The sequence below is a fragment of the Didymella exigua genome (genome assembly GCF_010094145.1).
Source record: "Didymella exigua CBS 183.55 unplaced genomic scaffold M421scaffold_4, whole genome shotgun sequence".
Classification (NCBI taxonomy): domain Eukaryota; kingdom Fungi; phylum Ascomycota; class Dothideomycetes; order Pleosporales; family Didymellaceae; genus Didymella; species Didymella exigua.
The window spans coordinates 960,877-986,507 of record NW_022984778.1 but is presented as its reverse complement, the minus strand read 5'-3'; the positions used below and the strand labels follow the sequence as shown (position 1 = coordinate 986,507).

General features: G+C 53.3%; 7 protein-coding genes across 7 annotated transcripts; 3 read left to right on the top strand and 4 right to left on the bottom strand.

Moving 5' to 3' along the window:
- Positions 1 to 268: 268 nt before the first annotated feature.
- M421DRAFT_290653 (uncharacterized protein) lies at positions 269 to 1,091 on the top strand. The gene is made up of 3 exons (XM_033589022.1): positions 269 to 539; positions 591 to 719; positions 772 to 1,091. The coding sequence occupies exons 1-3, from the start codon at positions 417 to 419 to the stop codon at positions 880 to 882; spliced, it is 363 nt and encodes a 120-aa protein (XP_033452630.1). The 5' UTR covers positions 269 to 416; the 3' UTR covers positions 883 to 1,091.
- A 208-nt stretch (positions 1,092 to 1,299) lies between these two features.
- On the bottom strand, positions 1,300 to 2,108 carry M421DRAFT_54649 (uncharacterized protein; the record flags this gene model as incomplete). Its single annotated transcript, XM_033595242.1, has 2 exons — positions 1,300 to 1,840; positions 1,897 to 2,108. 2 exons carry the CDS (start codon positions 2,106 to 2,108, stop codon positions 1,300 to 1,302), a joined length of 753 nt encoding a protein of 250 aa, XP_033452629.1.
- Positions 2,109 to 3,390: 1,282 nt separating this feature from the next.
- Positions 3,391 to 4,766, top strand: M421DRAFT_417100 (glycoside hydrolase family 18 protein). Its single transcript, XM_033591320.1, has 4 exons — positions 3,391 to 3,537; positions 3,590 to 3,614; positions 3,666 to 3,918; positions 3,971 to 4,766. The coding sequence occupies exons 1-4, from the start codon at positions 3,431 to 3,433 to the stop codon at positions 4,651 to 4,653; spliced, it is 1,068 nt and encodes a 355-aa protein (XP_033452628.1). The 5' UTR covers positions 3,391 to 3,430; the 3' UTR covers positions 4,654 to 4,766.
- A 291-nt stretch (positions 4,767 to 5,057) lies between these two features.
- M421DRAFT_89679 (uncharacterized protein) lies at positions 5,058 to 7,662 on the top strand (the record flags this gene model as incomplete). The annotated part of the gene is made up of 4 exons (XM_033597787.1): positions 5,058 to 5,073; positions 5,131 to 5,834; positions 5,886 to 7,063; positions 7,110 to 7,662. 4 exons carry the CDS (start codon positions 5,058 to 5,060, stop codon positions 7,660 to 7,662), a joined length of 2,451 nt encoding a protein of 816 aa, XP_033452627.1.
- A 3,405-nt stretch (positions 7,663 to 11,067) lies between these two features.
- On the bottom strand, positions 11,068 to 12,753 carry M421DRAFT_54644 (uncharacterized protein; the record flags this gene model as incomplete). Its single annotated transcript, XM_033595240.1, has 4 exons — positions 11,068 to 11,866; positions 11,917 to 12,460; positions 12,513 to 12,608; positions 12,660 to 12,753. 4 exons carry the CDS (start codon positions 12,751 to 12,753, stop codon positions 11,068 to 11,070), a joined length of 1,533 nt encoding a protein of 510 aa, XP_033452626.1.
- A 5,775-nt stretch (positions 12,754 to 18,528) lies between these two features.
- On the bottom strand, positions 18,529 to 24,381 carry M421DRAFT_89677 (uncharacterized protein; the record flags this gene model as incomplete). The annotated part of the gene is made up of 1 exon (XM_033597786.1): positions 18,529 to 24,381. The coding sequence occupies one exon, from the start codon at positions 24,379 to 24,381 to the stop codon at positions 18,529 to 18,531; it is 5,853 nt and encodes a 1,950-aa protein (XP_033452625.1).
- Positions 24,382 to 25,210: 829 nt separating this feature from the next.
- On the bottom strand, positions 25,211 to 25,583 carry M421DRAFT_290632 (uncharacterized protein). Its single transcript, XM_033589021.1, has one exon. The coding sequence runs from the start codon at positions 25,502 to 25,504 to the stop codon at positions 25,307 to 25,309; it is 198 nt and encodes a 65-aa protein (XP_033452624.1). The 5' UTR covers positions 25,505 to 25,583; the 3' UTR covers positions 25,211 to 25,306.
- Positions 25,584 to 25,631: the final 48 nt, after the last annotated feature.

Here is a 25,631-nt window from a genome sequence, read left to right as displayed (position 1 = left end):
CACAGATTGATTTTACCATGCACGACCGTTATGATCCACTGTCGCGGTGTATACCTAATAGTTTACAGAGTGAAAAATGTCTTTTGCTCCGACATCCACGAATGTGAATGAGGGGGGATAGGGCCTCTGGCTTATCCTACTTGAACAGGCTGCACGCTCCTCCATGATGTGAGCAAATGCGGCTGACAGATGGAATCACACGATCGGTCCTCAATTGTTGAAAATGTGCAAATAATGTGTAGACGCATGACGCTCAGCTTGACCACCGTATTCGCTAGCCTAACTCCTCGTCCATGACGTAGCCAATTTATGCCCCTCCAAACAACCTCGACCTTCACTGCCAAGTACCATCAAAGCTTATGTCGCATCCCTACCTCATCAAAATCCAATCTACAACTCTCTAGACATAATCCAAGATGGGCTACGATCAGTCAGGCGTCACCCGCTCTCTTAACACCATTCAGAATGAGCTACAATACCTAGCGTCACAAGGTGTCATTGCTCCTCCACAACTGCAATCGATCCAAGCACAACTGCCAGTCAGTTCCAATTCAATCTAGCACAACCGCCAACTACTAACAAAGTGACAGCGACCTGATGGCCAGCCAGCCCAATACATCGACCCGCGCTATGTCAACGGCAACCAGCAATTCAATCCGGCACTGATCGCCCAGCAAGCACAGGACCCTAACAACCCTGCGCATCCGCAGAACCCGAAGGTATGTACTGTTGTTCGACTTGGGGCGCGGTGATAGACTGACTGGGTTTCAGCATCACGAGTGGGCTGGCAAGCTGGCGCACAAGTTTGGCAATGCGGCCGTGTACGGTGCTGGAGCAACGTTTGGTGCTGATTTAGTGAACGATGTCATGAGAAAGTTTTAGAGGCTTTAACGAGGACTTAGGTAAGAAACGAAATGTAGAATCGAATTACGACTGGATTGGGTATAAAACTTTGGTAACGCATCTACTCTTTGCTCAATATGATTTCCTGCCTTGGAAGTAGTTGCAGCCACCATCTGCGCGACTAAAATGGCTTCCATCGAAACGAATTACCTTCTCTGCTGCTGTGGGATCGGCCCTTGTACTGATGTTGATATGAGGCACGTATACGCCAAGGCGAGTCGAGTCGAGCGGCCTTGTGGGTAAGAGGTCATTGTGACTTACACTCCGAGCAGAATGTTTCCTCGACGCTCCTAGCTCTTCTAGATTCGAGTGTGGTTTCGACCATCCCTGAACGTGGTGCCCTGGTTTAGGCCCAGGGCTTTCCTCACATGTTCAACGATAAAGACAAGAGTTCGATCAGTGATCACCCCGCCCTCTACCTCGTGCTCTGCCTCCGCGCTTGTTACCTCTCCACCCACCCCTGCCGCCTCTGCCGCCGCGGAACCCCCGTTCCTCACCGCGCTCTCGCTCCTCTTCTTCTCTCCTCATCATCTCTCGCTCTCGTTCTGCACGTTCTGCATCAAGCTCCTCTTGTGTCTTTTCAATGCGCACCTTTGGCTTCTCGAGATCAGTGGGGAACCTTGGGTGCGCGCCGTCCTTGCACTGTGGTCCTACAGGACAGAAGCCACATAAATAAAACGGACATATCCTCTCCTTCTTGTTATGTTTAAGCGCACAGTATGGTCCGAGCGGACAGAAACCGCGGTCGTAGTGTGCACATGAGGGTCGCTTCGCTTCAGGGTCGATGTGCAAGTACAAACAGTCGTCTCCGTTGGAGCATGTCTGCGTTCGTGCGTAGTATGAGCACTCGGGCATTCGTCGCAGGTTGTATTCGTGCAAGAATTCGCAAGTTTCGCCCTTCTTGCACAGGCCGCGAAGCCAATGCTTACAAACTAGACTGAGACGCGTCAGTATGAGCCGCTGTTACATCTAGGGAGAAGGAACGGAGCGCACTTGTTGTATGAGGAAGAGACATGGTGTTTGTCAGGACAGCGGCTTCCCAAAGGACAATGCCCTTGTTGGTAGGCTCTACATAGTGGGCGATTGGGATCGAAGCCAAATCTGTATTCTCGCCGCAGAAAATCGCTGAAGTTGAAGCTGTACGGGGCTTTGGGGGTGTCCTCGAGTTGCTGATCAGGTGCCACCGGGGTCTGCACCTCCGTCATGGCGGACTGTCGATTGTGGCTGATAGCTTCGAAGCTCTGTGGACCTGGCGTGGGAAGAGTTGAGATCAAGGTGGAAGCTTTCCGGTACCGGTGCTTAGGTAACAAAAGAAATGTAAGCTTATGCGGGTAGTGTGCGGGTTAGTCGTGGTCGTGATGGCGGACATCTTCGGTGAAAGCGCGTCGGCGTCCACTAGCGCGCCTGCCGTGCCAAGATCTGCACTCCAACACCCATCGTCGGACCCTTCCTGCTTCACACCATCTATAGCTTCCACACAGATCTTGTCTTCGTATTCTAGTTTCCTGGGCTCCGTTTGCCTAGAGCACGTTCAGAATTCCACACTCAGTGCCCACGCAAGTGCCTTGTCAGTCTCTTTGGTAAAGTGAGTTTGCAAACCAGATGTATTCGAACGTCCAGAGCCGCGTCCTTCACATTAAATCGGACGCTTGCTTGTATAAGTCCATCCTGTCGCGAATGAGCATCTATACTTGAGCTTGAGGGGTTGCATTCGTAACCTTTCGCAGTGCACAAGATTTCTGCTGAAACTTCGCAACGCCGCACGCGCCCATCGCTTGTCAAGCGCCATGATTGAGCCATAATTTATGGACTGGGGAAGAGCTGGAAGTCCCCGCAAAGCACTCATCTTGTCATTTGTTGTTGTTCACACCCTCCGAATGAGCCTTGATATTGGCTTCGTAGATCCGAAGCCACAACCGACGCGCACTGCGATGAACAGGGGCGGTGTGGACGCTCCCAGCTTACCAGATGGTGGTAGACTGAAGGGGCTCGAGCTTCCTGCGCCACCTCAGGCTTAAACATGTTTGAGAGCTGAAGAACGAGCGAACACGCTGGTGTCACTTTGCCCCTGCGGAACTATGCTGCAGGTTTCTAGTAGCTCACTAGTTGTGCGTGCTGTCACGTCTGTCAATACCTTGTGATATATATATCTAGCTCTCCAACCTCTGAGCAAGCCAACAGCATGTTATTCGCCCTCACTTATAACTGTCTACTTTTGTCGTGTATAATCAATAGCCATCCTCGCGGAAGAGAGTCTCACCTATCCGGCCAAAGCACCCGCTGAGCTTGTTGATTGAGTATCGTCAAGAGCTTGCTGACTCCAGTCATTCACACGAATCTCTCTGTCGGAGAGCTGTATGTAAACAAAGAACAGTCACTTGTCAGCCTTGCACTCTGACGCCCAGCACCAAAAATAGCGGCTAAGCGGCAGCTAGCGGAAGATTGACAACCGACCATGAGCACAGCCTTCCTCTCCAACTATACCCCACTCCATCACGACACCTATTTCTCAACACCACCTCCAGAAATGTATTGGAATGGCGTTTACTATCCAAACTGGCGCATCTATCGCGACCAGCCACCGTCGGTCCTGAACTTCAATGTTATCTCCCATGTATTCTATGCCTTTGCCTGGTTAGTTGCTCATTAAATCAGGTGTGGCTGTGCACCGGCTGACATTTCACAGGGTGAAGGAAGACGGCACAGTATACGTACGAAGATGATAGCTCGCCAAATACCGGTATCGACTGACCATCTTGCAGCTCAGCGACGAGTGGGCCGACGCTCAGATTGATGTTCCAGCCTTCGAAGATGTCCCTGCCACTAAGGGCGCCCTGAACTCTCTTGCCGAGCTGAAGAAGAAGTACAACCAACTGAAGGTAGTGCTCTCGGTCGGAGGCGGGGGCGAGGGTAGCAAACCCTTCGCTGGAGTTGCCTGTGATCCAGCCAAGCGTGATCAGTTCGCACGGTCATCGCTGGAACTGGTACAACGATTCGGGATCGACGGCATCGACAGTGAGTTCAATTTAGTGATTTACAACAACCTGATTATTCACACTGCTCCTAGTCGATTGGGAACACCCTGAGGACCGAAGCCAGGGTGAAGACTACATCCAGCTGCTGGCAGCACTACGACAGTACCTACCTGCACCCCAGTACACTCTTTCGTCAGCCCTCCCAGCTGGCGAGTGGGCTTTGCAACACATCAACTTACACCAGGCCTCCTATTATCTCGACATGATCAATCTCATGGCCTACGACTACTCTGGTCCTTGGGTGAAAAAGTGTGGTCACCAAGCCCAGCTCTTCACACCTCAGTCCCCACACAGTCCTGAAGCTGCGATCTCATGCCACTCTGCTGTATCATACATGCAGCGACAAGGAGTCCCTGCCAACAAGATCAACATGGGTGTTCCGGCTTACGGTCGATCTTTCACTGGAACTAATGGTGTCGGCCACTCTTTCTCGGGTCAAGCGGGCGAGGAAGGCACATTCGAGTACAAGGATCTGCCCCAACCCGGGTCTGAAGAGCATGTCGATGAGCATGTCGGCGCAGCCTATTGCATGGGCGGTGATGGTGGCTTCGTTACCTATGACAACCCGCACACAGTCAGGATGAAGGCCAACTACGTTCGACAGAACGGACTAGGAGGTCTCTTTTACTGGACTGGTACTGGTGATGCGAGCTCGATTGACAACAAGGATCGCAGTCTGGTATGGAATGGCTTCCTCGGTCTCTTCCCTCAATAGCTTCAATCCTTGTCAGCTCACGGTCCTTGAGCAGCTACAGTTTATCTTGAATATCGTGTACAAAAGTCATAGCGTAGCATAGCGACATCACCAAATCCATGACCATGTCCAGATTAGTTCTCAATTATCATCTCGCATGACGTCGGTTCTCACATGAGGCCTGGGGGCTAGCGTGACACGGACCCTTAAGGACACGCGAATGGTGGGCGACGCGACAGGAAGGAGCTCTCAATAACCCCACGCTCCTTCCTGAGTTCCCGTGCTACAGAGCAGATAATTATTCTTTCTCTGTGACCTGCTTCTCGTCATATCTCCGTCTTTTTATACCCTATATTCTGCAGCTGCAACGAAATTGGCTGCGAACCGCGAGTATACGCGGCTCAATGCAGGCCTAACTGCACTTCATGTCACTGGATTCTGGTACTGCGCATACGATTCCTTCATGCCGCTTTGCTTGATTGCTGATACCAACTATAGCTGACTACGACCCAATCGGCCACCTGAACGCGATCTTCTCCCACCCCGCAACCCTCTCCTCCGTCTCGAGCACCTCCGAGGCGCTCCGCAGCTACCAGGATGACCTGGATGAGGACATCGCCGTCTTTGTCGCCTCACAATCCGCCTCAGATGCAGACAGCGTACAACGGATACAGGCCGCCAAGGGCGAGCTGGCGGACCTGTTCAAGAAGATCGAAAGCGTACGCGAGCGGGCTATGCAAACCGAGCAGACCATTACGGACATGACAGCGGACATAAAGCGCCTCGATAGCACGAAGCGCAATCTTACATTATCTATGACGGCTCTGAAACGCCTGCAGATGCTGACAACGGCGTATGAGCAGCTGCGGAGCCTGAGCAAGTCGCGCCAATATCGTGAATGCGCCCAGCTCCTGCAGGCTGTCATACAGTTGGTGGCGCATTTCAAGAGCTACAGGTCAATCGACCAGATTGCTACGTTAAGTCGCAATGTGGCAGATGTGCAGGGCGAGCTGCTAGAGCAGGTGTGCGAGGATTTCGAGGTCACCTTTGCGAAGGGCGACGTTGCGCAGAAGAAGGCGATGCTGGCCGAGGCGTGCCTGGTTATCGATGCCCTAGGTGACCATGCCCGTACTCGACTAATCAACTGGTACTGCAATACACAATTACGCGAGTACAGACAGGTCTTCCGTGGCAACGATGAGGTTCGTGTAGCACCCACACACTCTATGCAAATTCATGCTGACTGTGTGTAGGCTGGATCCTTGGACAACATCTCGAGACGCTACTCGTGGTTCAACCGCATGATGAAGACGTACGATGTCGAACACGCAGCGATCTTCCCAGCGTACTGGCGCGTCAACGAGATGCTCGCCAACTCCTACTGCGAGGGCACGAGAGAGGACTTCAAGGGCATACTACAGCGCTCTATGAGACGAGGTGATGGACAGACAATGGACGTCGATCTGCTGTTGTCATGCCTTCAAGAGACTCTCGACTTCGAGCACAGTCTGGAACGGCGATTCTCGAACGAATCGCGCTCTTCGATGGACACAATCGTCTCGAAAGATGAGCGGTCACACGGATTTAGCCAAGCTATTTCCAACGCATTCGAGCCGTACATGAGCTTATGGGTCGAGTCGCAAGACAAGCAGTTGGCTACGTTGATACCAAAGTATCGCCAGCAGCCTCTGCGGAACACGGAAGAGGAGTTTTCGCCACAAGCTGTCATACCCTCTTCGACAGAGCTCTTCCACTTTTACCGACTCACCCTGGGCCAATGTGCAAAGCTTTCTACGGGGAGCAGATTGGCAGAACTGTGTACAACTTTCGCAAAGTATCTCGACCAGTACGGACAACAAGTGCTATACTACTTCCTCAGCGAGAAGTCAGGCACGCAGGGACCTTCGATCGAAGACGCTGTCCTGATTCTCAACACCGCGGACTACTGTTATGCCACCTGTAATCAGCTCGAAGAGAAGATCAGAGGGCGCATAGATGAAGAGTTTAAGGAGAAGGTTGATTTGCAGAACCAAGCGGACGCGTTCATGGGCATCGCCAGCGCGACAGTGCGGGTGCTCGTGAGAAAGGTCGAGGTAGCATGCGAATCAACATGGAGAGAAATGCGCAATACGCCCTGGAGCAGACTCGAGAGCGTCGGCGATCAAAGTTCTTACGTTGCAGAGCTCTTGCGCCACGTCAAGGAGACGTCAGCTGAGGTACTCAGATTACTCCACAAGCAGCAATATTCACGAGCGTTCTGCGATAACCTCGTCGATCTAATGGCTACTACATACATCGCCAATATCGTACAGAGCAAGCCCATCTCCGAAGCTGGCGCTGAACAAATGCTGCTGGATTCATATGTCCTGAAAAAGGGCTTCATGGAGCTTCCCATACTCAACGAAGAAGCAGGGACGACTCCGCCAGCCAGGTAAGCTATCTGTACCCCTTGTTCTGCTTAGCGTTGACATCCTCAGCTTCGTCAAACGCGTCAATCAAGCCATGTCGCGCATCGACCCCCTGCTCAAAACGCTCCAAGTTCGCCCGGCTCCGCCTGAAGCCCTCGTTCAAGCCTACCTCATCCACATTGCCGATAAATCGGACACGAACTTCCGCAAGATCATGGATATGAAGGGCATCCGCAAAGCCGAACAAACACAACTCCTTGACCTCTTCTCCGCCTTCAAAGCATCCCCTCAACACGCGGCACTAGTTGACAACTCGCCCTTACTCACGCCCATCCAGCTCCAAGCGCCACCATCGACAGGTGGCATTGGAAGCAATGTAGGCAGCGTTATGGGTCAGATGGGTACACCGAGTCTGGCGGCAGGCCGTTTCGATCCAGCGGGACTTGGAAACATGCTAGTCAACGCTGCGAGGGATGGTGTGGATCGGTTTGGCAGTCCGGCACCGGGGCAAGCACTCGTTGAAGATGGAAAGGCGAATCTTAATGATAATTTGAAGAACATTGGGAAGTTCTTTAGGAGAGATGTCGGTGGTTTCAGGGGGTTTGGCAAAAGCGATGGGTAGCGAGCTTGCAGTGGGCAAGTAAAAGCACCTAGGCATCTTTACATCGTTGGTTTGAGAAGTCGCTGCGCAGGACGTCACTATCATGTGTCAACCGCGCTCGTCTTCTGAGGGCGTCACGACGCTGTTAGCAAACACTTCATTTCACTGCAACTTCAGTACTGTTCGCAACTTCCAGCAGTGCATTGTGAAGGACGCGTGGAAGTATCGGATATTGGTGGACCGAACGCTTCTTTTGCTGCGATACTAACACTTAATTGACTCAAGTACGTCTCACGCACAATGTCCTCATCATCGGTGGCAAGAACAACGGCAAAGACGACTGCAACACCACAGATGGGCAACGAGGCAAGCAGCCACACGCAACAGTCGCAACAGCCAACGTTCTGGCATCACAATCTGCCTGGTCTAGCTGAGACGCACGGTTTCCGGCTGGGAGCAGTGCTTTCTCGAACGATGTCAACAGGAGTTCGGACATACTGATGTTGCTCTTCTGATGCCTCATGGAAAGGAACAGATTCATGTGACTACAGTGCGTATCAGGTACAGTGGGATGCTATGCTCACGGCTTTGGTGAGGAGACTCAACGAAAGCTGCTTGTCTATACACAGCGTCTTGGGTTCGGCACGTCTGTCCTGTGATGTGCCAACTTTGCGCACCAGAGAAGAAGCATCCAGTCAACCAGTGCTTGAGACAGTATTCTCCTCTTTCAAGTCTCGCAGAAATCGTGGAGATGGTATGGTCCTCTCAAGAACACCTATCGCGTATTGTAGAGTACGAACTCCTGGGGGAAAACCAGAATATTCGAACCGGAATGCAAGGAATATCTCAATTTTCTTATCGATCAGGGGTCGCCTTGGCCGCTTGCCACACTTGTATGTTTTTTAGCGTGGGACTCTTCCAGGAACACATCGCTTCCAGAGATCCTGCTCTTTCTGTACTCTTGACCAGACTTCGGCTCATCGACAACCAAGCATGCCATCTTCCGAAGTGCAATGCTGCGCCGACGCAGATACTCCCTGTGTGTTCGAGATCATTTCTTTGGCTTTCGCGAATGATCATGAGTACATGGATGCCATCTTTCCAGCTCACAGCACACCAGAAGGCCGTAAGACAGGAAGCGAGCGGATGCTACAGATTTTTTGAGGCGGCCCGTACGGGAACTTCGTGAAAGTCATCGACATGGACAAAGAGACATGGTTACAGCAGCGAAGTGGAACATCTACAAGAGCGGCGAGGTTCCTCCTCAGCCTGCAATAGATGGTGACTACTCGGACAGTGAAGAGAACAAGGAATCGCGCAAACTCTGTTCCACAACCTCTTTGCACTGAGGCAGAAGATTATCGAGGAGACGGACGGGAGCTTGGTTGATACGTCGCATTTTGAAAAAAGTACTGTATTTATCAATCTAATAAATCAAATCCAGCGCTTGAGATAATGATGGTCGATCCCGCATATCAATGCAAGGGCGCTGGCAGGCTGTTGGTCAGATAGGGACTGGCGAGAGCCGATGAGCTGGGTGTGGAGGTAAGTCTCCTTACTAATTCAAAAAATATGACATTCTCACAGGCTGTTGTTGAAGGCTCAGAGCGAGGTCATAGACTCTATGCCTCGGAGGGCTTTGGCGGTCCTTACTACGTGGTGCCTGTTGCATGAGAAATTTGCTGCAAGACGCAAGCATGTGTACCACTGGATGAGAAGACCAGCGCAGAAGTAAGCTATAATACCATAGGTTGGACACGAGGAGTTCATACCATCTCTTCGTTCATGGCACGCTTCCTCGCAAGCTCTTCGCACAGCTTCGCCCGTCTTCGATGGTTCAAGCTCGCCAAGATGCGGTCTCCACGCTCACGCTCACCAGTTGACGGCCCGGTAGCATTCTCCAGACTCGCGTTCGTCGCTCTGCCGTCCATTCTGCTGGCCACGCAAATTTAGCTCCTCGCTACGCGCATCCACCTTATCCTTATCCCACATGCAGCTTGGATGGATTCGCAAATTTCCACCGGCCAACACATCCCCCAGACAATCATGGAGTCATAAAAATTGTGACTGAATGAATCCCTCGAATGCGGGCGCAGAATGGACACTGACAACTGGGGCGGTTTGACCGTGCCGCGAGCCTCGGTCACGGACCATGCAGGCACCCCGGCTTGTGATATGTGTAGCATGCAGGGACCATACTTTCCGCGGCCCCAGCTCCTCTTCCTCTCCACATATTTGACTCGTTGAAGTAGCCTTGGTGCCTTTCTTTGGGCCTGCTTTCCGCGCGGAAAAACGCACCGGATGGGCGTGCCGTGCCATGTGTCGCCCTCGACCGTTCACCAAGATAGTGGAAATGATACCAAGCTTTCGAGACGTTCTAGAAACCGCTCGTCGCTTCTTACTGTGACATTTGAGATGCAGGACATTGGAGGTGATGCCACACCCAGCTGCACAGCTTGGGGACTCATGCATGCGCCTCCAACCTCGCACACGCCCGCTTGTCGTGTCAAAAAGAGGAGCATATCCACTCACATCAAGCGCTCTGATGCGGCAGCACGGAGGAAGTCGACAATTATGCCCGTTCAAGTCTAGTCGCTCAATTGTCAGCACGGCAAACACCCCTGCAGGGCAACTCGAGACGGGAACATAGCAGACGGGAACACAGCATAAGGCCTTGCGTTAATTTCTACTGATCATAGCACTGCTCATTCGTGCGTAAGCTTTCGATGTGGGTTACGGATTGTAAGGGCTCCTGCCAAGAGCTGAACAGCCTGAACGCAAGATGCACGCCGATTGCAGCGGTACGTACCTGCATACGTAGCCCGCTGTCATCAGCTGACGTGCCCACAAATGACTTGGTGAGATGTCATGATTTGGTGCAGAAGTCAGTAAAGACACATTGAGGCGGGAGGGCAAGTGTTTTTGGTGAATTTGTGGTTTCGGTTGTCTAACACCTGCGTAGGATTTCTATAGACAGAGAGTAAAGCGAGCGCTGGCTCTTTTGATGCGATGTGCATGCAAGGACGTGAGTGAACGCCGGTAGGTTCGGTCGACAAAATGAAAAGACGCGACGAAAGAGGGGCCGAAGCCCTGAATAACAGGGTACAGAAGAAACCAAAACCATGACAGCTGCTAAGGTCAAACACTTTGGTCCTTTCTGCTAATGGCTTGGTTGTGCGCTTGCACGCCACCGCCCCTAGCGTGACTCAAGGGTCACGCGCTGCTCTGACACCTCCTTTGAGGTCGGGCGCTTGCGTCTGCAAGAGACTAGACAACAGGATGTCGATTTGCTCTGCACATCTGCGAGGTCGATGTGTGTCCGATCTGGGGAACATCTCTGCTGCTGATCGCTATGCGGTGGTAACGAGCGCAGTGGTATTCTCATTAAGAGATTGGTTTGTTGGGCGAGTCAATGTTGTCGCCTTCTCAGATCTTCGAATCGAAGTCCGGTGGGTGCAGACCCAGACCACCTCTTGCATGTGTACTCCTTGGGTCCCAGTCCACACGTGGATATGCTGCAATCGCCTCTTGCGAAAACGGTCTTGGTGTCGAATAGCTCTGTGTGGGGCTTCTGTACGGTCTATCTGTCTCCTGGAAATAATCGGGCGTGCCGTCGCGGTGACTTGCAAAGTCTGGGCTGGAGAAGGCGTGCGGCGGTGATTGCAGGTCTGTCTGTTCAAACTTCCTCAACTCGTAGTTCTTAGGATTCTCCTGATAGTGTTTGGCGTCAAGAGAAACAAATTCGCGGTTCTTGCTAAACTTGGATTGGAAAAACTCGACCCACCCAGTCAGCATGCTCCAGCGAAGAAGCAAGAGAAAGGCCTGCAGACCAGCAATGGACAACATCATCAGGATAGCGATGACGGTCGATTGGTTGATAGCTAGTTCCTGGCCATACGTCAAGCATGGATCCACGGCCGGGTAGGACAAAACCAGACACTTGAGATACGGCTCGAGTTGTTGAAGATCGTCCAGGGCGTGACTCTGAAGGGCGTTGAGCCATATGAACACAACTGAGAAGAAGATAACGTCGACCAGGATGAAGACGACGATAGTGATACCTCTCCACTGGAGCCACAGAACCTTTCGGACTCGACGATATACGGCTCGGGCAGACCTTGTTCGGACACTGCCAGTATACGAGGGTAGTCCAGCGCTGCTGTGAGTCTCGGTCTTCTCATCGCTCCACATATTTTGCAAGTATACTTTGATGCAGTACACAAACCTAGGAACTATGTCAACGATGTCCTATCGGGAACGTGCTTAAGATCTTACGTTGCGAGCTGAATAAGCATAGCACCACCTGAAATGGCGAGGAGAGGACCCCAAAAGTCCTTCATAGAATGCTCCGAATTGACGTGACAAACATCACCAAAACGGAAAGAGACACCCGTGATCGTGATCGTGATTGTGAAGAATGTTGCGGCGACGGTCCAGCCCAATCCTTGGGCCCAGTAAAAGAACTTCTTGCCAGGCGTGACGTCCCAGCAGATCTGAAGGTGCATGGATAAGGCGCGGATAAATATCCATACAGCGATTGACAGACCGCCTGAAATGAGGAAGGCACCAGAGAATGCACACGTCAGACTCGAGTACATGTCATTGGGCGTGATCTCGTCATAGCACTGTTCGGGCTCTGCGCCGAATGGGATAACAAATCCAAGAGCCATGAGCATCGCAGCAACGATCAAGCAGTAACTCAAATAGTGTCGGCGGGTCTTCTCGGCAGGAAGAACCAGGAATGTTGCCATCAAGAAGACAAGACAGATGAGGCCGGCGACATTCAGAGCCTCTGCTGCCCTGTACCATTTGTTGAATTCTGTAAGATTACTTAGCATTGTCAAGTAAAGGGGAGTTCTCCTCCAGCTTACCCTGAGGATATAGGTAGTCTGTTAGTGGACATGGCAGGCAGCAGACTAGTCCCTTCTGGAGGTAGTCGACTGGCGCACAAAAGCGTCCATCAACGACTATCGATGTCAGTGAGACCTCTGGTAAGAGGCCGGGCAATTATGACTTACATCCGTCTAACCCAAATTCAGTCACATCGTAGAAAGGCGGTGGGCAAGAACCTCTGAGTGGGTCTGCCAGTGCTGCCAAAGTTGTGTTGTTCATCTCGGCCTCCAGGAAAGCCGGGGGAATCTATCAGTAAGAGTGCGTCTACTGAATGATAGACATGCGCGACATGGAGTATCCTGAAGTTCTACTCCACTGAGCTCCAATTGACGAGCTTGTATTGCCAGATCTTCAGAGTCAGAGGAGTAGTCCGGCTGGTACCCTTCCTGGAATTGGTGGAGGTATAGCCGAGTGATGTATCGGTCGGTCTGGCGATTGCGGTGTTGCTTGTCTATGCGGAAGTTGAAACGCGTGACGGCAATTTTCCTTATGTTCAAAAGAGTGTCGCAGAGCAAAAATGGGACGCAAAAGTGGCTTCGTAGTCGTTAGTCCAGTCACAGAGCTTGTGTGAAACGGTTGAAAAAGGAATGATGAGGGCGTAGTCGGTAGTAGAAACCCACGAGAACTAGAGCAAAACGAAGGAGCGACGGGCTATTGGATAATAAAGTATAGGGAGCAGGAAAGGTGGCTGCAGATAGCCCAAGAACAAGAGGCCTCGAAGGCGGCTCCTGGTTGGGGCCGCCGGCTTCATGGTCGTTGATCCTTTACAATGAACAGGGGCAGGCCGATGACCCCCTGCAGATACGTACGACCCAAGCTAGCGTGCTGTGTCCCCGGCGAACCAAGAACGCCAAGCTCCCAAGATGCATAGACAGCAGGGTTCCGAGGGCGGGCCCGTGCAGGGGTCTCAAGATGGGGTCCAGGAACGGAGCTCGTACGGGAGATGGCACTGGCCAGATGAAATCCGACGGCAGCACACAGTCTGACGGCACCACTGCTGAGCTCGATCGTCCTGATTATTTGGGAAGATGGGGAAGGTCGCCGCGTTACATACCTACAGTGCGCCCAAAGCATTGGTCCCCCAAGCGCGCTTCGATGCGGCGTTTATAATGGCGGCACCACCACATCTCTGTCCAGCGTTGAACGTGATGCCAACAGGACGTATGGAAAATATGCAGTGATATTGGCGTTCTGTGACGAGTCCCAGGTGGAATCACGCCGCATGTAGTTGGTGAGACCGCTGCTCGCTTGTTGTAGGCACTTCAGGAGGCCAAGAGACATCCTTTGGGTCCTGGGCCTCTGCTTCGTAGCACGCAGCGTCAGGGTGCCGTAGTCGCCCCTCCGTCAACAGTGAGGTGTGTTCCAGCTTCTCGTTGCTGAGTGGTTGACGCATTCCGTCAAGCGAACGGCAACCCACAATTCAGCTCCGAATGACTATCGTGAGATTCGCATCCATGAAGGGAGCGCTGAGCTGATACCTGCACCGGCGTTCTCCGAACGTAGAAAGAGCCTTCAGCGCCGAGCTCTCTGTGGCGACACTGTTGAGCCAACTATCACTGCTGCGCATAGTGCGTGTGCGCCAGCCGTTGTGGCATGGTGCGTCATCGTTCATGCAACGCTCGCTGCGTCCAAGAGCTGCCTAGGCGGTCATGGTTTTAGCCAAATAATCGCGTGACAAACGCGAGAAAAAGTCTGGGTGTTAGTTATCGGGTAAGAGATGCTGGGTATGCCTACCTCGTGGAATTGTACGGGGGCGAGGACGTGCGAATTCAGCCTGTCCGAATTGAGACAGCTAGCGCTCTCACCTTCCAGCCTGGCCTGAAGTGCCTTCCTGATGTCGCCATCATCCTAAAGCATCAGCCATAGTACACAGCACTTAACATTACCCTTGACAATCCTTGATAACACTCCATCGATTTTGGTCCTCTAGCAAAGTTTTCGGTGGGCAAAATCCTTCCCAGCCGCGGACCTTCACTTTTCAGCTCTTAGCCCAGAGCGCGTTGCAAGGCACCCAGAATCTCAAGGATGCGTTCCTTCGCGAGACGCGTGGAATCAGGCTCCTGCTTCCTGGGCGTGCATACAGGGACGCCGTCAACCGCTTGGGGTACTCTAACCGCTTTGGGCTTTACATGCCCACAGTCAGTGTATGTACTCAATTTCACAGCTCGAGAACTACGTTGTCCCTCGTTTGGTGTCGAACCTATTAGATAACATGGAACTTTCATCAGTGAGTCGTATGATCTCCCATCAAGCATCGTCAGTATGTTAACGGGCATTTCCGCCGACCGGTGAACTTGTACGCAGCTCCGCTTGGGATTCAAGTGAAACACGAATGGAGTAAACAGCTGCTACCCACTTCTGATTCGCCTCTACAAATATCATTGTCAAACTAAGGCCTTATTGCGCTAAGCAACTTATCCATCCGTCCCAACAACGGATCTCTTGCATCTGAACGGAGTGTTCTCCGTTGCTCAGAATATGTGGCCGCCGGCCGTCATCTCAGATGCGGTTACACTCCAAACATCTAATATGCGCAGTTCGATGATGCTTCGCTTACGCTGCTGCAAAGCACTATTCTGTACAGCTCCGGCCGGATTCTCAACTGCCCCAGATCTAAGGTGGATTGCAGTGTCCAGGATCCAACGGCCACGCGGCGATCGTCTTTAAAGCGGCGATCGGTTGTCTAGAAACAGGGCTGGCACACTTGGACAAATGAACATCTCCAGGCGATACGGTCCTTTTCAGATGGCCATGTTGAGCGAACACAGTCCACGGGTGCCTGCGATGGCTGCCAATGCTTGTCAGCGCTCATTTCATCAAACTGGGTCTGCCCTCAGAACTTACTGTGAACATTCTTGCTGACACCTACCTATTGTATTGAGCCACCTTTCGCCTGAGACGGCTTTCTTCGACCGAGCCTCTGCTTGTGCAATTCCTTATTGCCGAACGGTATTATCCTGGTCTTCGGCCGGAGCACTGATTTGCACGAGCATCATTGCCGTATTCCTGGTTGGTGTCACCGAATGCTGTCGGCAACCATCAAAAGCAAGACTCTGGGATAGGTACGACCTCAGTTCTTAATCACTCCGCATCTACCGACCCTGCTCACTGGTTCTCCGAACTTCAAACACGAGTTTAAGTAACACAACATCTCTCATCAATGACATTCACTTGTCGTCACCTCCAGGCTGTGGACTCTGAGTGCACCCACACTTCAGAATTCGATGCTTGTCAGGGATCCTCTTAAATTCTTTGACTGTTCCCGCAGGTTGTTCAACTGCAAGACTAGCCTCGAGATACAACAGGCTATCAGGGCTTCACTTTCGCGCTGTAGGTCTATCGCTGCGACGGCAATCTCCACTTTGATGTTGCCAATGTTCCTTCAGACTTCCATCAGAGCGGCTGCGGTGCGTCAGTATCGTCCCGTCCGTTGTCATCTCCAATTATGAACGTCGCCGTTGTGAACTCGCTTCGCACGCAGCACCGTGCGCGATTCGCTTCCATCGCTCTAGTCGATCCAGTATATAGGGCTTTGTCCGACATCTCCAATGCAAGATTGCTAGCCACGTGTTGTCCTGCGGCCAGAAAGCTCACTGCATGAATATCACCTCTCGTAACAGTGATGATCCAGCACAGGGGCATCTTGTGCCGCAACGTTTTGACTGTCGTGGCATCAAGAACGCCAGGACGCAGGAACGTTATGCATTCAGGCAGCCACAGTACCACTGCATTCCATTTCAGGGCGCTTCCTCTTTCTGGCACTCACTCCGCGACCCGCGTCTGGTACGCCCGACCCGCGCCGGCACAGTTCGGGCCTTCATTGTTGTCATTACGCATCAGCCCTACCCCCACAGCGGTGCCGCCGCGAACGCGGTCTCCAGCCCATGGACTCTGGAGAATGACAGTTGTTGAGAAAGAGTCAGTGGCAGCCGCACGACACTGTCGATAAATCTAAACGTAAGTACCAAACGCGACGTATGTGTTTGGAGCTCTTGGAACATTGAGACATTCAGCTGCCTGAGCTACCGTACCGGTAGTCCCTGATTCCCGATGCACCCAAGTTTTGTCCACGCGCTTGCGCACGAGTTGTGCCCCACAGGCTGGGAATACCGCTGCACGATGCAGATACGACTCTGCAACAACACAAAAATCGACTGTCCAGTCTATCTAGGACTAGCCTGCCAATTCATCGGGCTCACGATGTTCGACACGGGAGCGACTGTGTCAGTGTCACCACCAAAGGGACGTTCCGTGTCAAAATCAAATTTTGGCGTTGTTTGGGGCGATCAGCAGGGCTGCGGCGTGGATGCGATTCAGTGGGGATGCTGTCACTGAATTTCCCGGAGAAGCGAACTTCGACGACTCATGGCGGCGCAGTCAGAGTTCACGTCCTCACGGCATCTGCCACTTTGAGAACAAACAATGGTCGTAGAGCAATAGGAGAATAGCATGGTCCGACCGAGAAAGAGCCAAATGGTGGGATGTGGAGAGGAGAAGAGAGCGACGGCAACGTCATTTTCGATGATACTGTAAGATCTTCAACTGCCAGCTGACCACAATCACCTTTCGGTACCTTTGGTGCGTTGACTCGACGTCAAGCGCGAGTGCCTCCAGCAAGTCGCCCGCCAACACTTCGATGTCATCTCAAGCAAGGATTGAAAGGGAAATTATCAGCCTTGCGATAGTGCGGATTCACACTCTCGACTTGATCGATTTTAGGAACACTAATGAGAGCGCTAGAATATCTATTGGCTGGGTGGCCACTGGGTTCAGTTTCCGACTGGTTTATCTGCTCATTTTGCAAATGCGCATCGAATCAATCGCGATTAGATAGGGATTTCGTGAGAAACCCTTGTAGTTCATAAGCAGACCACGGTTTCCAACAGTACCACCCGCACGAGATGCGCAGCTTGCACATTATCAGTCGCCGCATGTCACGAACCTCACACGTTGTTACAAGGACAACACTGCGACCTTGCTCTTTCGGCACGTGCGGTACTGTCATATGAATGAATCCTCCGGGGTCATGGAAGAATCACTCGAAGCCAACATTTAAGCACTTCGCACCTCTTCAAGATCGGTCGCGAGCACAAAGAGCCTTACGCCGATAGCCAGTACAGAAGAAGAGGGGGGATGGACCTAATTTGTACATAGTAGTCTGCATGGCCTTGGGCTGACCACGATCAAGACATGGTGTCGCCGGTGTCGCTATATTGGCTGAACGTCGAGCGTCGAAAGCTTCAACCAATAGATAGGTACCGGTAGTGCTCCTGCCAAGATGTCACTTAGCAGACTATCATTAGCACCGGCACGAACGGGCGGCCTCTCTCCACCACTAGACCAAAACGAGTCATGTAAAGTAACGATCTATAGATCCGGCAGCATCCGAGTCGGCTCCCATGTGATCTACGTCTTTGCTGTGCTCGTGGGCTTACGAGACCAGCTTGCAAATCATCAGACGGAGAGCCTCCCTGCGACTCCCATCTGATCGAGTTGATCAAGTCTAGAAGTAGCAATCGAGTCGAGGACCCTCGGAGGAAGTACTGTGAGTGGCCTTCAAAGATGCCATTTGACCTGGGTGCTGTTCTACAGATTTCCTACCCGGCTGATTGTCTGGCTGTTATTGAGGTATCAACATGACGAATGCCATGTGAAGCCATGCCCACACAATAACGGTGCGACAGGACATGTGGTCACATAACAATAGCAAGAGACCTTGCATGCTTGCAGTTTTACTCCAGCAATGTCTAATTATTTCTCACCATGGTCAGAGTTGCATCAAGGTCTTCAGCCTGCTCCACTTGGCAGTCTAGTCTTAGTCGAGGCTGTCACTGACACGTACGGAAAGTTGGAAGATACTATGTTTTCTCGTTGTCGTTCATTCATTCAATCTCAAGCAAGCTACCTAATGCGTCGTTCAAACGGAAATAAACATCAACAACCACTTCAAACATTGTTTCCACCTCTTCCTACATTCAATCTCTTTCACGTCACCTATCTCATAATCTCAGCATCAACATCCTTGTTCCAGCTCGGCTTGATGGACTTTTGGAACCACAGCATAACATTGCCCTGCTGCTTCGCCGCTGCCACCGCCTGCTGTGCAGCAGCCGATCCACCGGCTTGCGGTACCCACGAAAGGCTTGGCTTTCTTTCACTGAAACGGTTATTCTTTGCAGCCTGGAGCGTGGCATCAAGGCCCTCAAGTGGCTTGCCACTGCCGAAAGCAGGCTCCAGGGACTGACGAATGCCCTCGTAGGGATCGGTCTCCTCGACATCGTCGACAGGAGCACCGCCAACGGGGCTGCGCATGCCGTTGGGGTCCAGGCCGCCACTTACGAGGATATCAAGGAGTTCAGGGTCACCAAGGCTGATTGACGGGTCGCTCAGCTGTTCAAAAGAGCCAGGAGTGGGCGGTCGATCGGTGTCCACTGGGGTACCTCCTGCAGCCAAGCCGTTGAGCTGATTGTTTGGGTCGAGGTTGAACCCGCTCAAATCAATCTTCTGCGCATCGTCAAGGTTCGGACCAATGCTCTGCACTCCAGGAACACCAAAAAACTCCTGGCGTTTGGCGAGCCGCAAGCTCCGCTTGCCGAATGTGGTGGCAGCGAAACCCTCCAGCAAGGCTGACTTTGTGTACTCACTCAGGTCGCCAAAGTCAGACCTGAGAGTATCAGCCAGAGTGTCGAGATTATCGTTGTTGACGGCCTTCGCGGAGTCGTGGATGAGCCCAGCCAACTCTGGCTGTTTGGACTCATCCAGCTCACCTAAAAAAGACTCCCAGTCACTTGCAGGACCTTGCTGGAATTTTTCGATGGCGCGACGTGCGAGAGGGAGGTTGACAGGGATGGGGAGCGTCTTGGTGAGCCCACCAGTAAGCCCACCGAGTGCTCTAGTAACGCTGCCAAGAGGGTTTGTAAGTCCACCTGCTCCGCCCGCAAGGCCACCAACTGTGCCAGTGAGGCTGCCGACTGTGCCTGTAAGACCGCCGACTGTGCCGACTACTGGAGCGACCGCACCAGTAGCCACGCCAAGTATGGGTGCTGCAATACCAAGAGCAGGAGCGGCAAGAGGGGCGGCAACATTCAGAACGGGGCCAGCAGCAACAGTGGCAGCACCTAGCACAGGAGCGGCGGCGCCTGTGACGATGGATCCAGCGTTTACAGGCAAGTTCAGAGAACCAAGCAGACCTGACAAAAGGTTGAGCAGACCGGGAAGGATGCTCAGAGCCTGAGTAGCATCAGCAGACGCACCGCGAAGCTGTCTCTTGCCCAAGTTCCCAAGAGTGTTAACTAGGGGAATTTGCTGTACCGCTGGCAGAGGTAGGCCAGCGATAAGCTGGCCGAGAACACGGAGCAAAGGAGGCAGAATCTCTAATATAGCACTAGCGTCGCTGAGGGACTGCAGAGGCGCGACGGTCGCAGCAATGGCGGCAGGATCAATGCCCGTACCGAGAACCTGGCGCCTGATAGGAACAGGGAGCGAGGAAACGGCATCCGATACAGTAGGCACGAGGGTCTTGAGCAAGGAGGTGATCAGACTGAGAATGGGCTTCACGAGGCCGAGGATCTGATCTGGCTGGAGAGGAAGGCTGTCGAGGTCGCGTTTACCGAAACCACTCAGAGGAATTTTGGGTAGGACAGTAGCTGGGTTGACGGGTAAGGCGTTGAGAAGTCCGAGTATGGTCTGGACAAGTGATTGAACCAGACTCAGGGTACTTGCAGGATCGAGAGCGCCAGTAATGGTCTCAAGCTGACGCTTAGTCAAGCTTCCAACAATCGAGTCGAGGCCAACGTCAGGTACCGAGAGAGAGAGTGGTATCGGAGACTTTGCGAGGAGGGAATTGACAAGTGCCAACAATGGCTCGAGAATGGATGCCAGAATTTCAAGTCCAGGGATTGCAGCGGTATCACGCTTTCCTAAAGGAAGGCTTCCAAGAACATTGTTGAGTGGCGAAGTCGAAATGACACTGCTCACAGGAGCAGGAATTTTCGTGAGCAATCCAGTCGCAAGTTCGAGTAGGGGCCTGATGACGGCAAGGATGATGTTTATGTCCAGAGGAACCGGCAGTGAGGGGATATCTGTTGTGACACCGCGCTTCTGAAGGCCATTGATTATATTGGTAACAGCTGGGAGCTCAGGCTTATCAGCAGGGATGAGCTCGATCAGTTTGTTAACGACTTGCAAAAGAGGCGCGATGATCTTAAAGATGAGCTCAGGGTCGATGGGCAGAGCAGCAGCGTCGCGCTTTGCGTGAGGTACTCCTGCAGTCGGCAGCGAGGCTACGATTGACTCGATAATCGAGAGCACAGGCTTGATAGCACCAAGGAGAACCGAAGGGTCGAGAGGAAGACTTGCTGGAATCAAAGTCTTAGTCAGACCAGAATCGAACGCGAGAGGAACCTTGGGTACTGCCGTGGAAGCAACGTCGCCAAGTCCAGGGACGGCCTTGACAGCTTTGGTGGCAGTAGGTGTGAGTCCGCCCACATCGGGGATAGCACCACTACCAAGTGCAGGGGCAGCGCCTCCAACGAGCCCACCGACAAGAGGGACGGTCGACACAACACCAGTGACAGTGGATGCGAGTCCGTCGGCGTTTGGTAGACCGCCAGTGAGGCCGCCAGTGAGGCCTCCGACCAGTGGCAGATTCTGAGTAAGACCACCGACGTTTGGCAGACCGCTAGTGAGGCCGCCAGTGAGGCCTCCGACCAGTGGCAGATTCTGAGTAAGACCACCGACGTTTGGCAGACCGCTAGTGAGGCCGCCAGTGAGGCCTCCGACCAGTGGCAGATTCTGAGTAAGACCGCCGATGTTTGGCAAACCACCAGTGAGACCGCCAGTGAGGCCTCCGACCAGCGGCAGATTCTGAGTAAGACCACCTGCAAGACCGCCGACGTTTGGCAGACCGCCGGTAAATCCGCCCAGGAAAGGCAGACCACCGAAGAGGCCGAACTGACGCTTCTTCAGCTTGTCTTCAAGCCTTGGGAGAAGACTTGCAGGTAAAGCACCAGTGACAGTCGACGCAACTCCGCCAATCGCAGGCAGAGGTAGAGCTGGTACGAGAGTGCTCACATCCGGCAGCGTAGCACCAAGATCCGGCACAGTCTGCCCCACGCCGGGAAGCTTAGCAAGCAGTGAGCTGACCAAGCTGAGCAGCGGCTTGATCAAACTCATCGTGATAGCATTGACAGCGGCTGGAGAAGCGGCCTGAGCGCTGTCAACTGGCAGTGTGGTTTGAGCGAACAAGTCTGGTAGCTGGCGCCTGCCTAGGGAGCCTGTTGCGGCAGGCACTTGGAAGGGAAGCTTGACAGCAGGGACGAGAGACAGAGCTGGGTCAGCAACTGCAGGTGCCGCAATAGGAAGGGCCGGAGCAAGGACATCTGCGGGGGCGGGTAGTACAGGGAGATCTTCAGCCAGACCGGTGACCGCCGGAGCAACAGCCAGAGCGTCGGCGGGCACAGGAAGCACATCTGCGAGGATTGAAGTCGGCAGACCACTCAGCGCATCGGTCGGTACATCGGTGAATGCCTCTGTCAAAGCAGCAGGACCCTCGATGGGTAAGAGATTATCAACGGGCAGCTCGGATGCGACATCTGAGGCCGCGGGAAGAGCGAGCGGTACATCAGGTAGAGCTTGTATTGGGAAGCCAGCGCCGAAGGCCTCGATCGGGAGCGCAGGTGCGGGCAAGTCGAGTGGCAGACTGCTCTCGTCAAGGATCTCAGGGGCCAGGATATTGTCTGGTGTCACAGGAGCGGGGAGAATTGATGGAACGTCGTCCACGTCAACCCAATCATCAGGCACTGGAATATCCCACCAGTTCAGATTTGTGGGGGGTGCAGGAGCAATAAGGTCATTTCCAGAGTCGACGGGTAGGTCAATGGGGACACCGTTCTCGTCTAGCTCAGGCCAAGGGATGCTGAGAATGTCATCTGGGATGGAGGCGTCGGCAAGGTCGGCCAGCGAAGGGGCCGCAGGAAGAGCAGTAACGATCTCGGTGGGTACTGCAATGTCCTCAAAGCCCTCAGGAACAGGGATGTCGAACAAGTCAGTCGGCACTGGGACATCGAGCAAGTCGGTCGGGACCGGAACATCGAGCAAGTTAGTCGGGACCGGGACGTTGAGCAAGTCAGTCGGGACCGGGACGTTGAGCAAGTCAGTCGGGACGGGCACATCGAGAAGCTCAGTAGGAACTGCAGGCTCGAGGAAGTTGGTTGGAACTGGCAGGTTCGCAAGTGGGTCGGCGAGAAGACCACCAGCCGCATCCGTGGGCAAGTCGAGTGGGGCACCATCGAGTACTGGTACATTTAGCACGTCATCTGGGATGGGGAGGTCGTCAAGATCTGGAAGCTCGCCGTCCACAGCTGGTGCGATAGTCTCAGGGATGTCTGCGAAGGGCCAGTCGAGCAGATTGGTCGGAAGAACACCAGGTGCGTCAAGGCTCGTGGGCAGCACCAAAGGGGCAGCAGCTGTGGCGTCCGAGATAGTATCGAGCACATTGTCGATAGGGAGACCGTTCTCATCGAAGTCCGGCACAGGTACATTGAGAATGTCGTCCGGAATTGCAACGTCATCAAGGCTCGTCGCTGGGAGACCGGAAAACGGCGGCGACTCGAATGCAGCCCAGTCGATGCCCTCAATGTCATCCGGGAAGGGTGCATTCAACACCTCATCCGGGATGTCTGAGGTGAGGCCTGGAAGTGCAGGCGGGGTCGTGAGAGGCAATTCGGGTAGGGCTAGTGTTGGCACATCGACTGGGAAGTCATCCGTAGGCAAGGCATCGGGCACATTTACAGGGGGTAACTGCAGGATCGGCAGCGTGGTGTCAGGTACGGGCAGTGACGGAACATCAACAATTGGAAGGGTAGGGACGTCGACGGGCAATTCTGGGACACCAGCCTGGACGTTAGAGACGACATCGGACACTGCATGACCGACAGAGGGGATCTGCGCAAGGAGAGCGTTGATAGCCTCGAGAATGGGTGCGATGAGTGCGTAGATGCTGTTGGTGTCGATGTCTGTAGCCGCCTGCCTCTTAGCGAAGGGGAGGTCTGCCGCGATTGAGTTGGTTGGGATAGGATCGATGACAATGCTGATCAGAGGGTCAAACGTATCAGTAGCGGTCCCGTCGGCATCGTTGAAGGCCTCGGTAGGCAGTGGAGGATCGATGAAGATCTCCGGTGTCTCATTTGGCAGCAACGGGTGGGGGAAGATTCCAGGGAGAGGGGGTGCGAAGTTGCCGGGCAGAGAGTTGAGCAGAGTCTGGATGACTGACAGCAGAGGCTGGACCACGGCGTTGAATGTACTGATAGGTACATTGGCTTCGTCAGGGAGGTCAAGGAAGTCAGGGAAGAATGGCTCGGCAATGAGACCATCATCGCTGTAGGGGTCCTCGCTAGGCGCTGGGAGATCGATCACCTCGAGATCGTCGGTGTCAGTAAGGTCAGAAGACACGACATCCGGGGCACCGACAGGGGGTAGGTCAGTCTCTACGGGCAGGACACCTGGCAAGATCAAAGGAAGGATGTTTGAATCAAGGTCCAAGATAGAAGGAGCGTCTGTCGGAAGGCCACCTTCGACAGCATCTGTGGCGCTCTTCAGCGCGGAGGCAACGGTCTCGGTAGCATCTTCAATGGCATCAGCAATTTCTTCGACCGCAGACTCAACTGCAGGTTGGACAATAGTACCGACAACCGTAACAGTGGATGCGTCCAGAGTGGGAATGAGTGAAAGTGCGCCAGGTGTCACGTTCGGTGCGAGGTCGCTGACCAAAGGAATGACTTGGGGCAAGGCAAGGCCATAAGGTAAAGAAGCAAGTAGCAGCGCGGTCGCTGCAGTTCGGGGAGACATCTTGGCGAGGAAACCTGCCCACACCAGCGTGAAGACCCATCCGAGTGAGACCCCAAGTATGATATAGTCATGGCTGTGGCGTGGTGGTGCTCTGGCCAAGCATTCCTTGCGTCGCGCGGGGCGGCGGGGCGGTTGCTGGACATTCCAACTACGCGATGTTCAGCATACCAGCCCACCAGTGGGTCACAAGGACGATGCCATGAAGTAAGGAGAGTGGGAGAAGTGGCTTTCGTTATTGCTAGCAGTTGCAAAAGGCTTGGCCTGAGAAAATATTAGTAAAGGTAGAGAAAGCCGGCGAATGGCACTTACGTGAATTCCATAAAGGGAGTCCGCTGTACGAATCCCCCTCTTCTGCCAAGACAATACTGGCTCCAAGTCCATACTCTGGGATCGTACAGAAAGGGCATTCACGAGCCTGAATCGCGTGAGTGATAGGCGATTAGAAAGTTGCCTACGCAACGTGACGTCGACTTACACAATGCCGTTGTTCCAAGTCTGTCCAACGCAGCCGAGAAGTGCAGAGGGGCGGCATTCTTGCAATTGCATGTTCGTCCGATTCGTTCAAACTTGTGTAGGACCTACACGCCATGAGCCGCGGAGTCACAAGATGTGTACTGTGAAAGTGAAGGATTTCTCACCGAGCAAAAGATGTCGTGAAGTGATTGCGAATCCAGCGCCAGAACTCCAGTACTTTCCGTATCCAAAAACGTGCAAAAGTTGTAAAAGGTCGTAAATGTCGTGCGCATTGATTCACAACAGGCGACGTCATCCGGACGCGCGGAATTCAAGTTGTTGTTACACGGCGCGCTGCGCTTGCAAATAGTGTCTGCGTTGGGTCAAGATGCGTAAATTGTTGCACGGTGTGCTCTCAAAAGTGAACAGCGCGAGTCGGCCAAGAAGACGCGTCGAACGGCGCGTTACCCAATCACCGGTTTCCCAGGACGCGGTCCTTCTTGCTCTTCTGAGGGAGCTGCTGGCTGTTTTCAGAGTTCTGGGAAGACTCGGTAGAGGTCTGGGATGACTTCGCCTGCTGCTGTTCAAAGAGCTTGCGCTGGCGGTTGGCCTCGTAGGCCTCGATGTCGGCCTGCGTAAGCTGAATGGCGGTGGCCTGGCGTCTGAGCATCTTGACGGTCTTGATAGCTATGGCGACTTGGGTGGTAAAAAGGAGTGTGGGTTCACAAAAGGAACAAGATCAAGAATGAGTGACTGGAGTCTGTCGAAAAGTGCGGTGAGTTGGTGACGGCGTGTTG

Excerpts from the sequence above, each read along its gene's own strand:
- M421DRAFT_290653 (XM_033589022.1), top strand. The coding sequence starts at position 417 with ATGGGCTACGATCAGTCAGGCGTCACCCGCTCTCTTAACACCATTCAG. Across the intron at positions 540-590 it reads CGATCCAAGCACAACTGCCA|CGACCTGATGGCCAGCCAGC; the intron begins GTCAGTTCCAAT and ends ACAAAGTGACAG. Across the intron at positions 720-771 it reads CGCATCCGCAGAACCCGAAG|CATCACGAGTGGGCTGGCAA; the intron begins GTATGTACTGTT and ends ACTGGGTTTCAG.
- M421DRAFT_417100 (XM_033591320.1), top strand. The coding sequence starts at position 3,431 with ATGTATTGGAATGGCGTTTACTATCCAAACTGGCGCATCTATCGCGAC. Across the intron at positions 3,538-3,589 it reads GTATTCTATGCCTTTGCCTG|GGTGAAGGAAGACGGCACAG; the intron begins GTTAGTTGCTCA and ends GACATTTCACAG. Across the intron at positions 3,919-3,970 it reads CGGGATCGACGGCATCGACA|TCGATTGGGAACACCCTGAG; the intron begins GTGAGTTCAATT and ends CACTGCTCCTAG.
- M421DRAFT_290632 (XM_033589021.1), bottom strand. The coding sequence starts at position 25,504 with ATGCTCAGACGCCAGGCCACCGCCATTCAGCTTACGCAGGCCGACATC.